At 44.0% G+C, this 11,967-nt stretch overlaps 2 protein-coding genes across 3 annotated transcripts in view; one reads left to right on the forward strand and one right to left on the reverse strand.

The window, feature by feature from the left end:
- Nucleotides 1-17: 17 nt before the first annotated feature.
- The window catches only part of LOC109542409, a 19,286-nt gene continuing 7,336 nt past the window's right edge, over nt 18-11,967 (reverse strand). Inside the window, exons 7-17 of the mRNA XM_048662624.1 lie at nt 9,238-9,612; nt 6,054-6,230; nt 5,192-5,538; nt 4,948-5,134; nt 4,502-4,886; nt 4,248-4,449; nt 3,645-4,002; nt 3,313-3,583; nt 2,401-3,180; nt 1,397-2,112; nt 18-1,152 (exon numbers count right to left, since the gene is read on the reverse strand). Of these exons, the coding sequence (XP_048518581.1) occupies nt 62-1,152; nt 1,397-2,112; nt 2,401-3,180; nt 3,313-3,583; nt 3,645-4,002; nt 4,248-4,449; nt 4,502-4,886; nt 4,948-5,134; nt 5,192-5,538; nt 6,054-6,230; nt 9,238-9,612 (4,889 nt within the window). The 3' untranslated portion in view covers nt 18-61. The remainder of the gene's footprint in view (nt 1,153-1,396; nt 2,113-2,400; nt 3,181-3,312; nt 3,584-3,644; nt 4,003-4,247; nt 4,450-4,501; nt 4,887-4,947; nt 5,135-5,191; nt 5,539-6,053; nt 6,231-9,237; nt 9,613-11,967) is intronic.
- LOC109542419 (glutaredoxin-related protein 5, mitochondrial) lies at nt 6,627-8,325 on the forward strand. 2 transcript variants are annotated; one of them, XM_019911644.2, is made up of 3 exons: nt 6,627-6,807; nt 7,063-7,315; nt 7,367-7,662. In XM_019911644.2, the coding sequence occupies exons 1-3, from the start codon at nt 6,756-6,758 to the stop codon at nt 7,617-7,619; spliced, it is 558 nt and encodes a 185-aa protein (XP_019767203.1). In that variant the 5' UTR covers nt 6,627-6,755; the 3' UTR covers nt 7,620-7,662. The 2 variants fall into 2 exon arrangements, with proteins under 2 accessions (XP_019767203.1, XP_019767204.1); XM_019911645.2 differs by lacking the exon at nt 6,627-6,807 and having other exon boundaries at nt 7,072-7,315; nt 7,367-8,325.

Genomic DNA, 11,967 nt, shown 5'->3' on the forward strand with positions numbered 1-11,967 from the left:
GAAATAAAACGAACAAACAATAAATATACAAAGTAATAAAATAATCTTACAATCATAACAATTAGTCAGCGGTACTTTCCGAAGCTAGGGACTGATCGTCACCAGCCAAACTCTGGAATGTTCGTTTTTCTGAAACATTCGCCGAACTATGCCGGACTGAAGATATATCCGAAGCGCCACTAAACAGCTGCTCTTCCTTGGACTTATTCGTGCTCTTACTCGAGAAAACTGGCGTTGAAGTTCTCCGCTTGGTCTTCTCATGAATTGATGAGACATCGGAGCAGTCGCGCACAAAACTAGCTGGACTGGCGTTCGATCTATTCAAACTGCTTGAAGAAACCTTCTCGAGAAGCTGTTTTTTGAGGAACTCCTTCAAGCTAACTTCGCTCTCGCTGGTCGACTTTCTCGCGCTCGTTTTTTTCGAACTCAAATCCACTGAGCTGGAGCTGGACGTTAAAGCTAGCGCTTCCTGAGTCTTGTGAAGCGTTGGAATCGCCCAGTCCAAACCGATGCTCTTCAGCATCGCCTCGATGCTCTTCAAATCGCCAGAAGAGCTGGATGAAGACATTTTACTCGAGCTGGATGACAACGCGGCGAGATTCGTGCAAGTGCTGTCGCTGCAAGTTAAGGCGTTGGAAATGGAAGCATCCGATTTATCTGAAGCAGACTTGTGTTTCCCTGATGCGGCTCCAGGACTGTTTGGCTTTGCCGCAGGCAAAGTGCTTTCGCTATCGGGGCTCCCCGCCTGATCCAGCAGCTGATGCAACTCTCTATCGATTGATGCATTCGTTTTAGACTGATTGGGACTAATCTTGGCCGAATGTTGACTATCAGCTTCGGTAATCGTCGATAGTTCATGCGGCATTAGGGAAATGTTGCCATTAAATTTCTTGGCGGTTAAAAGGCCTTTGGAGGGCGGCGGGTGCCGCCTCTCCGGCCCCAAGTTCATCCTGTCCGGCTCTGGCTCTAAAATGGGCAATTTCGGGATGTCCACAAGAAATGGCACAAATGGTTGGACAGCTGGAGGCTTTTCCGCTTCAACTGCGTTCTCCTGTTGATGACTTTCCTGGATTAGCCGGTGAAGACGATCTAGAAACGGCTGGTCTGGATCGTTGATTTGGTCTTCTGGCGCCAACACAGTGGGTTGAGGTTCTGTCGAATAAAAATATGAGTTTGTACTAGAATGGTGCTTATTTTTCCTCCCACTTTGTTTAAAGCAGCAGATGTATTTTAGAACCCAGACTAGTTTGACTTTGAAAAGAAGCTGCCTTTGGCTTTAATTCGTTGTGAAAATATTATTAACTGTTCGATTTTTAGGCCTCTTTCTGCAATATCATTATCATTTAACCCTTTTCAATACTCCCTTTGGTAAGCTGGTGGCCAAGGATCGACTTACCGCCAGTCCCATCCTGTTCCTGTCTGAACTTCTTCAGCTTTTCCGCTAGCGACATATCAATTTCCAACAATCTCCGATTGAGTTCCTCTTCGTCCAAACTGGCTGTCGAATTGCTCGCTTTGCTCTTATCGTCATGCGGGGGAAAATCGAAGTATTTAGTGGAGTTTTCCTTGTCGCTTAAAGTGGGGGTCACTTGAGGGGCGTCCTCCGGTTGAGGACTGCTAGGGGAGGCATGGTAAGGCACCAAAGGTGGACTTTCCATCATCTGCAGCTTTTCCTGCCTCAATTGCTCGATCATGGCCGCAAGATTGGCTATTCGTTTGGTGCAGGAATCCGTAACATCCGCATATTGCGACAGTAGATGTTCCTTAGCGATTTTTTCCGTAGAACTGTCGTTCTTTTGGCTTGAATGGTCTCTAGTTTGCGAGTTTTGGGACGAATTTTTGGTGGAAAAAAATTCGCCTGAATCTCTAGGAAAATCAGCTGCTCTCAAATTGATGAGCCGAACTGCGTTGTGCAACGAGGCCAGAGGATTGTTTGGCTCCATTTCAATGATGCTTTGACTGGGAGTTTGAACATCGCTGGATGAAACGCCCAAATCGTCCACGCTCGCCTTCGACATGCTCAACAATCGCTTAATGTAATTTACTAAATGAGTTTTGCTCATTTGCTCTGGTTTGGCGCTGGATTGAGATGAAACCTTGCTGTTCATCGACCTGAAAGGGCAAAATTTCCTTTATAGTTGATAGTAAAGGATGATTCAATGTTGGCGTCATTATTTTGGGGGTATGTAGAAAGTACAGAAAAAAGTTGTTAACCAAAAACTAGATATTTGAGAGCACCTGCAAAGGAACTTTAGGGGTAAATTTAGATCAAAATCAATGCGGACGAGTACTGAAATAAATTCAACTTTGGTTTTAAAAGCGTTTTCCGTACTCTCCTCAAGTAAGCCCCATTTGACGCCGGTTTGAATCACGCTGTATATTAAAGTTGTCTGAAATTACCCAATTGCTACTTCTGTTGGTTGAGGTTTTCTCCTCAAATTGTACAAGGACTGTCTGCTGGCCTCCGTGCTAGTTGTGGTATTCGGCCTGGAAAAGTCGGGCGGGCTCATGTACGAGGTGCTGGATGTAGACATCGAGTTTTTACTCAATTGCTCTTTCCAAGTTTGCCTTGTGCCCCTGTGCGGTGCCTTCGAGTCCTTAGAGGCTGGCAAGTTGACTTCTGTAACTTTTGTTTTAGACTTGGGGGGTTTGTTTTCTTTCCCCGAGTGATTGCTGGATTTTCTAGGGCTGGCTTCTTTGTCCTTTGCCGCTTTCTCCGGCTCGACTGTCGCGGTTTGCACTACTTGGATTTTTGGAGGATTCTCCTCGTTAATTTTAATGAAAATCTTGCAAACTTCCTCGGACGAATCGCCGTTCTGGCTTTTATAACAATCGCAAGGGGTATGCGATTTTGTGCAGATTTTTACGGAATTTGGCAACAGTTGCTCGTTAGAACTTCCAGTTGTAGTGGTGGTTGTTGAGGCCTGTTCTTTAGTTGACTTCGGCGTCGTTTGCGTGCTCATGTTTTGCAAAACCAACACCCTAGAGGGTTTTTTCATTCTTTTTTTTGGAGAACGGCCGTATTTGTCTTTGTGATGGCCGCATTTGTCCGTGTGGTGGCCCTTTGGATGCTTGTGGTGTCTTTCGCGGACTTTCACATCGCTGGAAGTGTCGCTTTGACTCTCCGTTTCCTCCAGTCTTCTTTTTCTCACCTTTTCGCTAGACTTGCGTTTTACTGGCCTGAAATCAACGATTTTAACAGTTAAACGAACCCTTATAATACAGTTTGAGTCAAAATTGTCGCCAAACGAACGACTGTTTTTGCACTTTTTTCTGCAAAAGTTTTTATTTTATAATTATTCATGAATGTACCTAAGGGGCTTGTCATCATCACTAAACGAGGTGAGATCCATAATAAGGGCGTCAATACTGTCGTCTTTCGGCAACGCACGAATTTCATTGATCAGCTGCTCCTTTTGCAGCTTCAAACTGTTGAGCAGCTGCTTGAGTTTGGCTTTTCGATCTTCCGGCTTCTGAACAGTGAAGGCCCTGATTATTTCATGCACTTCCTCAGCAGAAAACATGGTTTTCCGGTTCGAATCTGTGTCCCATTTGCCCAAGTTCAATGTCCTGGAATCATCACCTGGCAATAGAAAACAACATACGGTTCTAAAATGAGCCAAAATTCGAGAAATTAGTCTAACCATTCAAAATCTCGAACGGCTCGTCTGGTTTGTTAATTTCCAATTTTCGCTTGGGTAGAGTGACAATTTGGGGCTTCAAATTGGGAATGGCCTGTGAGTAGGCATTTTCTAGCCGATTTTGTCGTTGCTTTTCGCGTTCCTTAAGCCGCTCCTCAGACATGTGGTATTCGGGCTTGTCCGTGCCAATTTGTGCGATGTGCTCCTTTCGCTGAAGCACCGGCAGTTTCTTCATCAGTTCTTGGTAGTCTCTTTGAGCCTTTTCCTTCTCCAAAGCCCGTTTTCCTCGGACGTGAGCATCCACGTCTCTTTGCTTGATTATCTCCTGCCACTCCACCTCGGAAGTAACATTAGGAACAACCTAGAAAACAAGCAAGTGTTTATTTTTATAGTTACCATGTCGATCAAATTCGCAAATGCGTAGATTTTTTTTAAATATAAATAGCGCAGACATATAAAATGTGAGTTCAATAACAGGTTGAGAAAAATCCATTATTTTGCGGACGTCCGATTGAGACCAAATATATTGCACAATTTATTGCCATTCCAAAGGTAGCTTCGCATTTCCTGCGCAATTTCTTAGAGAATAACTGGAGGTTAAATTACCTCAAGGCTGCTTCCATCGACCTTCTCCACTTGGGTACTTGATTGCCTTTCCGTAACAAATCTATTGGGAAAATCGTAATGAGGGACTCGGTCGTACGCGGAGGAAACTGTGCTGGCTGCCACTGGCTCCTCACTGGTAGCTTTAAGCTTCACGGCGGGTTTTACGGGAATTTCCGGGTTTCGCCCAGACGTCGCCTCCGACCTGGGAAACTTTACATCAAAACCCACCCCTCCAGCTGTAAAACCTTCCCTACCTCGATTGGAGCTTGCGTGAAGAATGCCGAGGCTTTTCACATTTGCAGATGAATTTGCCTTCAGTTTGCACTGCCGTAGACTTGCTGGTTTTACACGGGCAGCTGCTGTTGATCTTTGTGCAAATACAGTCATCGCTACTCAGCTCCAGAGGGTCTTTGTCCAGTCTAGAACTTGATTGGAGCTTAACAAAATGGCCTGCTAGAGACTCAACGTGAAGAGAATCGCAATAGTCTGGTTCGGTGGACTTGAACTGTCTTTGCTTGATTCTATCGGAAATCCTGGTGTCGATTGGGATGCTTTTAGGCTGCGCCCTGAATTCGTCAATCAACCGCTTGCGCTCGTCAAGCGTTTCTTGATAAGATTTCGGCTTCGGGGCGGACTTTTCTGCAGAAACAAACAATAATTTGGTTTACACCTAAATGTGGTTTCCAGCGACAACTTTTACCTGATGAGTGTTGGCTTGGGGGTTTCATTTTCAAATTGATTGTCTGACTGTGGTCCTCAGAAGTTTCCGAACATTCACATGGACTTTCGCTCTGCTTGGAACTGGAGTCTGACTGGTAAATTTCGCTAAAACCGTCCTCATTTGGAATGGTAATGTTTATATCAGTTGTGGTCGCGTTTTTGGTCACCTACAAAAAAAAGGAGTTGGCAAAAACTAATCAAAAGTGAACAAACGTTGGTTCAACCTTAGTTTGGGCTTGTTTGGTGTTGGGTTTGGGGGCTTTTTTCGGCAAAGCAGACACCAAAGCCGCCCTGGTATTCTCGATGTCCCTGACCAGTTTTTTCTGCTGGATGGGAACCGCTTTTTTATAGTTGTCCTCGTTTTTCTGGATCTGGTGCTTGGTTTGTGCCAATTTTCCTCGGGTTTTTGCGATTTCTTCGTTGCGCAGTTTTTCACTTTCCAACAGGGCGCTTTCATCAGCCAGCTCTTCAGCTTCTTTATGTCCCACACCGATTTCATCCAGCGCATCCAGGTATTGATTGTGCAGCTCCAGCAGCTGTCGGTTTTGCCAGTCTTTCAGCTTTTCTCTGCCTATTGAAATAGTAGTAAAATGTTCGATGCCAACATCATAAAGTGCGGGATTTTTTTAGCTTTTTAATTTACGCAAGCAAATCTCCCCGGTATTAATGTGAAAAGTTAAATTTGACCCGGTAAACTGAAAGTGGTGCGTTCTGAATTTTCGAGCGTATTGCTATTTCCACACGAAGAAACTACGTAAATGCAAGTTTTGTCAGTTTACCATCTAGATCTCAGCGTGTACGTTGATGCCATTGTATTTTTCGATACTGTTTGGTCCTACATGGAAGACTCCAAACGATGCTACGTTCACAAAATTCGATTTATTTGGGAATTAAATATGAGGCAATAATGAATGGAAAATAGTACGTAACTAATACTGCTTTAACATTAGCATAGGCGTAACAAGCTGTTAATGCAATCAACAAAATGTTGCTAATTTTATTGGCTCAGGTAACATTATATTGAACGTCGGAAAACGGTCCCTTTTAAAGTCCCAAACTGGATTTGTTCAAAGCAATTGTACGTACCATCACGTTCAATGTCCTGCTGGTGTTTTTTCTGCTCAGTCCGCACTTTATTTCGCACTTTTGCAGCCAAATCTTTGGACTGTTGTCGCACTTGCTGTAACCTCAAGATGCGCCTTTTATCTCGTTCCTCCTTCTCCCTTTGGGGGTTGGTGATCATTTGGCCCCTCCTAATACTAACTGGATTCCCCGTCACGGTCACATTGATGGACATTTCAGGGGAGGCTCCCCCAAAGCGTACACAAACACAAAAACAGGGCTCTTAACCTCCAATCATACAAACATCAAAATAACACTTTTACTAAGAGAACTTATGCACTGTCACCGAACTGGAACGTATTTTAGAGTCTTGGCTTTTAGAATTAAGCCGATTTTTTCTACTTGTGAATGGCTTTATAAGAAAAATTTTCAAATTATGTTTGGATGTTTTGATCGCAGCTCCAATTACTGACACTGACAGATCTAGGGCCAGTTGTCTTCATCTATGCCATGCCAATAGTATGTAGTCTGTGGACAGATCTAAGTGCTAACCACGGATCACAGAGTAACCTCTGTGATCTGTGGTGCTAACTTTGTAACTTAATAGTTTGATAATCTGTGGTGCTAACCTATAAAGTTTGAGCGTTTGAAAGCCGTTGAAAGTAGAAACTTTGGGAGCATTTTTTACGTTTTTCAAAGCAGAAAAACTGTGATTTCTAGTTATTAATGGAACAGGAGGATACTGAATTGGTGTTGCCCAAAATAGGAAAACAATTAGGCAAGTATCGAATAGGGGTGTTGAGAAAGTAACTCTAGGAGGCCCTAAGGTATCAAATACCGTTTCGAAAGAGATGTGATTTGTTTAAACAGTTTAAGTATTCGTATATGGATTTCATTCAGATTCATATATGTAGTTTACATGGTCAAGTTTAAAAAAAAAACGGTTGAAAATGTGAAATTTAGGAACGCAGCGCCAAGAGCCAATAAAAGTTTGGTAGTTACCAACCACCACATTCTATGCGGCAATTTTCAGGAATCTACCTTATCCGAGACTACTTAAACTTTGAGCTACAAAACGGAATAACCAGGTCGTTCCAGGCCTATGGAACCACGTTCCAGAACGTGGCTTTTTGCGCCCGAATCACCTCAGTGGAGCGTAAAAACGATAGAACCAGACTCATTTTGGATGATGGCACATCTGCCATTCTCTGTGTGCTGAATCATTCAAACTCCATTGCTTCAAACAGTGAGGAAGAGGAGGACGAAGTCCTCCCAGCTGAAGACGAGTAGGTATCGCATTTTTAAGTTTTTCGTGTTGTTTCAAAGGCTTATCTCAGGCCCTCCAGACTCGGCCAGCTACTGGAGGCCCAGAGCCGCAGGCTGATGGCCCAACGGGATCCTATTTTCAGCAGGATTAGCCTGGGAAATCCAGTTTTTGTCGTGGGTGGACTTCACGCCTTTGAAGGCAAACATTTTGTGTTGGTTTCCAGTGTTCGTCGAGTGACTGAAGACTATTTTGTGCAGTTTTTAAACTTTGCGGTTCGGGGCGCGGAGTTCAGAAAGTATAATATTAATGAACGACCAAGTTAATTTAAAACCTTGATTAGAAATCAATTGGGATATTTTTTGAAAAAAAATACGTTTGCTTTGAGACGACAATACCTCCAACAGAAAACTCCCATGCGTGCAAAAGAGATAACAACTATGCCCAATTCGGTAGCCAACAGCTGTGATGCTTGCGCACTAGTTCGCCGGGTCATTAATTGTTAGTCTGTCAACTTTGGGGCCCTAAAAAATGAGTCTAATCAGCCACAGCAGAGCCCTACTGCGGCTTGGCGGTAGCTTGGCACGTTACAGCAGCTCGAAATCTGCCGAAGAAATCAAAAAACTGGTGACCAACAATAAAGTGGTGGTGTTTATGAAGGGGGTGCCAGAACAGCCCCAATGTGGCTTCAGTAATGCTGTAGTGCAGGTGTTGCGCATGCATGCGGTGCCCTACGAGGCGCACAACGTGTTGGCTGACGAGGCCCTTCGACAGGGCGTTAAGGACTACTCTAACTGGCCCACAATCCCCCAAGTGTACATCAATGGGGAATTTGTAGGGGGCTGCGATATTGTGCTGCAGTTGCACCAATCTGGCGATCTGATTGAGGAGCTGGAGAAAGTGGGGATCAGAAGCGCCCTTCTGGATGCGCCCCCACCCCCGAAACAGCCCCAGAAATAAGACTGCACAGTGTTGTATATAAGTATGTGAATGTAATGGACCTGCTTGTAGAATAATATGTTTTTATTTGTCTGTTTGCTTATTTTTCCCTTTTTTACTTCAAGCATCTTTGGGTCCGAATGTATTCTAAAGATCGTGAAAGTTTCGAAGCGCTGCGGGCTTTAGTTTGGAGAATGCGAATATTTTAAGGCGAGACCGTAGTTGAATAAAACATCATTTACAGAGCTGTGAACAATCAGAATTTCGGGTGACTAAAGAAACTGCAAGCATCTTTAGATCCAAGTGTTTTCTAAAGATCGTGAAATTTTTATATTGCTATTGGCTTTAGTTTGGAGAATGCGAATTTTTTAAGGCGAGACCGTAGTTGAATAAAACATCCATTTTCAGAGCGGTATTTACTGAGCTGTGAACAATCAGAATTTCGGGTGACTARRGAAACTGMAAGYATCTTTAGATCCAAGTGTTTTCTAAAGATCGWGAAATTTTTATATTGCTACTGGCTTTAGTTTGGAGAATGCGAATTTTTTAAGGCGATGCCGTGGTTGAATAAAACATCCATGTTCAGAGCGGTATTTACTAAGCTGGCAACAATTAGCATTCCCGGCGATTTTTATGAGACTTTGAGGGTCGGCAGGGCCAAGTGTCTTCTAAAGATGCTGACAATTTCCAATTTCTACATGCGTTAGTTTGAAACACGCGATTTTTTGTCAAGCGAGATCGCAGTTGAGTGATTTTGAGCTGGTAAAACTCAGGATTCCCGTCTATTTTGACGAAACTCATAACATCTTTAGAGCTCCGTGTCTTTTAAACATAGCGACAATTTAATATTACTACCATACTTCAGTTTAGAATCTGCTAATTTTTAAAGGGAAATCACATTTGATTCAAAACATAGATTATAAGTTGTGGTTGATTAGTGACCGTGATGATAATCAGTAAAAAACGCCTATTTAGCTTTGTAGGTTTTTCGGCCAATAGTATTTTATTTTTGCCACCATCTATTCAACTGTTTGAGCTCTTCCTTCTCTCGAATGGTTTTCTGCAAATCTTGCAGAATTTTGGCTTTTTCAGCAAACAGCTTCTGCTTTTCCTGACTCTCCTTTTCGTTGCACGCTCTCAGTTGGTTTAGCTCCTGTTCCATCGAAGTCACTTGGACTTCGAACTGTTTGAGCTCTTCCTTCTCCCGAATGGTTTTCTGCAAATCTTCCAGAATTTCGGCTTTTTCAGCAAACAGCTTCTGCTTTTCCTGACTCTCCTTTTCGTTGCACGCTCTCAGTTGATTTAGCTCCTGTTCCATCGAAGTCACTTGGACTTCCACCTGTTTGAACTCATCCTTCTCCCGAATGGTTTTCTGCAAATCTTCCAGAATTTCGGTTTTTCGGCAAACAGCTTCTGCTTTTCTTGACTCTCCTTTTCGTTGCACGCTCTCAGTTGGTTTAGCTCCAGTTCCATCGAAGTCACTTGAACTTCCAACTGTTTGAGCTTCTTCCTTCTCCCGAATGGTTTTCTGCAAATCTTCCAGAATTTCGGCTTTTTCCGCAAACAGCTTCTGCTTTTCCTGACTCTCCTTTTCGTTGCACGCTCTTAGTTGGTTTAGCTCCTGTTCCATCGAACTCACTTGGACTTCCAACTGTTTGAGCTCTTCCTTCTCCCGAATGGTTTTCTGCAAATCTTCCAGAATGTCCGCTTTTTCAGCAAACAGCTTCTGCTTTTCCTGACTCTCCTTTTCGTTGCACGCCGTCAGTTGCTCCAGCTCCTGCTCCATCGAAGCCGTTAGTTTTATATTCAAAGAGTAGGACACAAATAAAATATAACATAACCAATATATTACTGGCCGCGTTGCTATGAACATAGATAAACCAGAGACAACTTGTCTCTGGATAAACACGAGAGGTGGCTGTGAAAGATCATGTGAAATAAAATTCGATAATCATGAAGATAGCAACCTAAGCCAAAAAAGCGGAGGTGCCATAGTGATTCTCTGATTAACTAACCGACGATTAGTTTGCGACGGTTCAGCGCATTTTTTTTTTTTAAACACCGGTTAAGATATAATGAGTGTTTAGCTACTCAGAGTTTAAGGCGAAAACGGTGCAACCGGGGGTAAACATCTAAAATAGGTGAAAGCAAGACCTGTACCTGTTCTGGTTTAAAAGTATTATTTAAAAAAATATTTGTATTACTTATCAACATGAACAAGAAATATTGGTTTCAATCACAGCGGTTTTTGCCAAATCCTCACTTTCTCCTCCGGACCGTGCCCAACGGTTTGGCGGCACGTGGACTGAAGTTCTGCAATTGAGGACCAATCAATTAGCGCAATTCGCCAACTTGCGTGCATTCAACAACCAGCACCACTACGCTACGCTACAAAAAGTCTATTCCCCTACATAGAAGAGAAGCGAGTTGCCTCTTGAAGCACTCGCCCACAAAACAGATCAAACTACTACAGCTCAGGGGTTCACTAAAGAGACCCCGTAAAGTTACCTCGCTATTGTCACGGGACGCTCGCATCCCGTCCCTGAGTCCCTTGAAGAGGGTCCGAATTCGACCTGGAGTGACCTGCAAATATGCAAACAACGTCCAACATTAGCCGCTGTATGAACTACAGGAAGCGATAACGCCCTTACCTGTTTATGTGTGGCATTGGTCTCTCTCAATGGAAGCGGCTCGTTGCCTTGCAGCGAAGCCCTACCTCCATTCTTGCTCGGCGTCGGCGGGCCGGGCTTCTTATACGAAGTGGTACCGAAGTCCTTTTTTTGCCGCGGCTTTTCACCCGGCAGCAGCTTGGATAGACTGTCGTCCAAGTTGACTTGGCCCGACTACCAAACGCACATTTATGTTTCAATTTCTTGTCCTCCAAACTACTCTACTATACCTTGATGTCCTCGTCCCTGGCCGTCGAAAGGCTCACATATTGTGTCTCGAGCGGATAGGAACTTTTCAAGTGGGCTGGCACCATTGTGTTCCGTCGCGCCAACTCCGAAACTCGACTGGAGTTGGAGGCTCCGCCTGCTAAACAAAACAAAGATCTATCGCAAAAGTTCACAAGTAAAACCCCCATCCACTCACCTGCAACTGCGTCAGCCAGCTGTTTTTGCAGAGACCTGCCTTCACGCAGTTCATTCAAATATTTATTACTAAATGCGTTGTCTTCTTCGTCTTCCATCTCCAAGGGGCGTGCTGGAATGAACTGAACCGCTCAAATATTGAACTTTTCGCAAATGAAACAATTTCTCACCAGGGCCTGTGGTGGAGGTTCGCCTGGAGATAGTGATTGTCTCTTCCACCGTGTGTAATCGGGAGGGCAAAGTGGAGGTTTTGAACTCTCTGGTAGTTTCGTGTAGTTTGAATGGGTTGCGCCCCGCAATCTGATCGCTTACATTGCTGTCCCTGAACAAGCTGTCTGTACTGCCCGTCAGGGTGCTTCTGGCGCCTACTTTGTTGCTTCTTCCGCGCAGAGTACTGGGACGAAGCGACTCCCTGGATGAATAGACGCCCTGAGCTTGCTGCAATTTTTCCTCGGCATGATAAAGTTCGCCCCGCAAGTCATCGATTGTCTTCTGCAAACTTGTCACGCTTTCGGCTTTCTCTGCTCTGAATTTCTCTCTTTCACTCAGCATCTGCTCTTTGTAGTCGTTCGTCTGAATAAATAGAACCGGTATAAAGGGGTAAGTTTGTCTCCAAAATGCAAGGTGTTTCATGAGGAAGGGG

Source organism: Dendroctonus ponderosae, unplaced genomic scaffold, assembly GCF_020466585.1.
Source record: "Dendroctonus ponderosae isolate FM_Combo_2020 unplaced genomic scaffold, Dpon_F_20191213v2 Dpon_F_20191213_11, whole genome shotgun sequence".
In the NCBI taxonomy this organism is placed as follows: domain Eukaryota; kingdom Metazoa; phylum Arthropoda; class Insecta; order Coleoptera; family Curculionidae; genus Dendroctonus; species Dendroctonus ponderosae.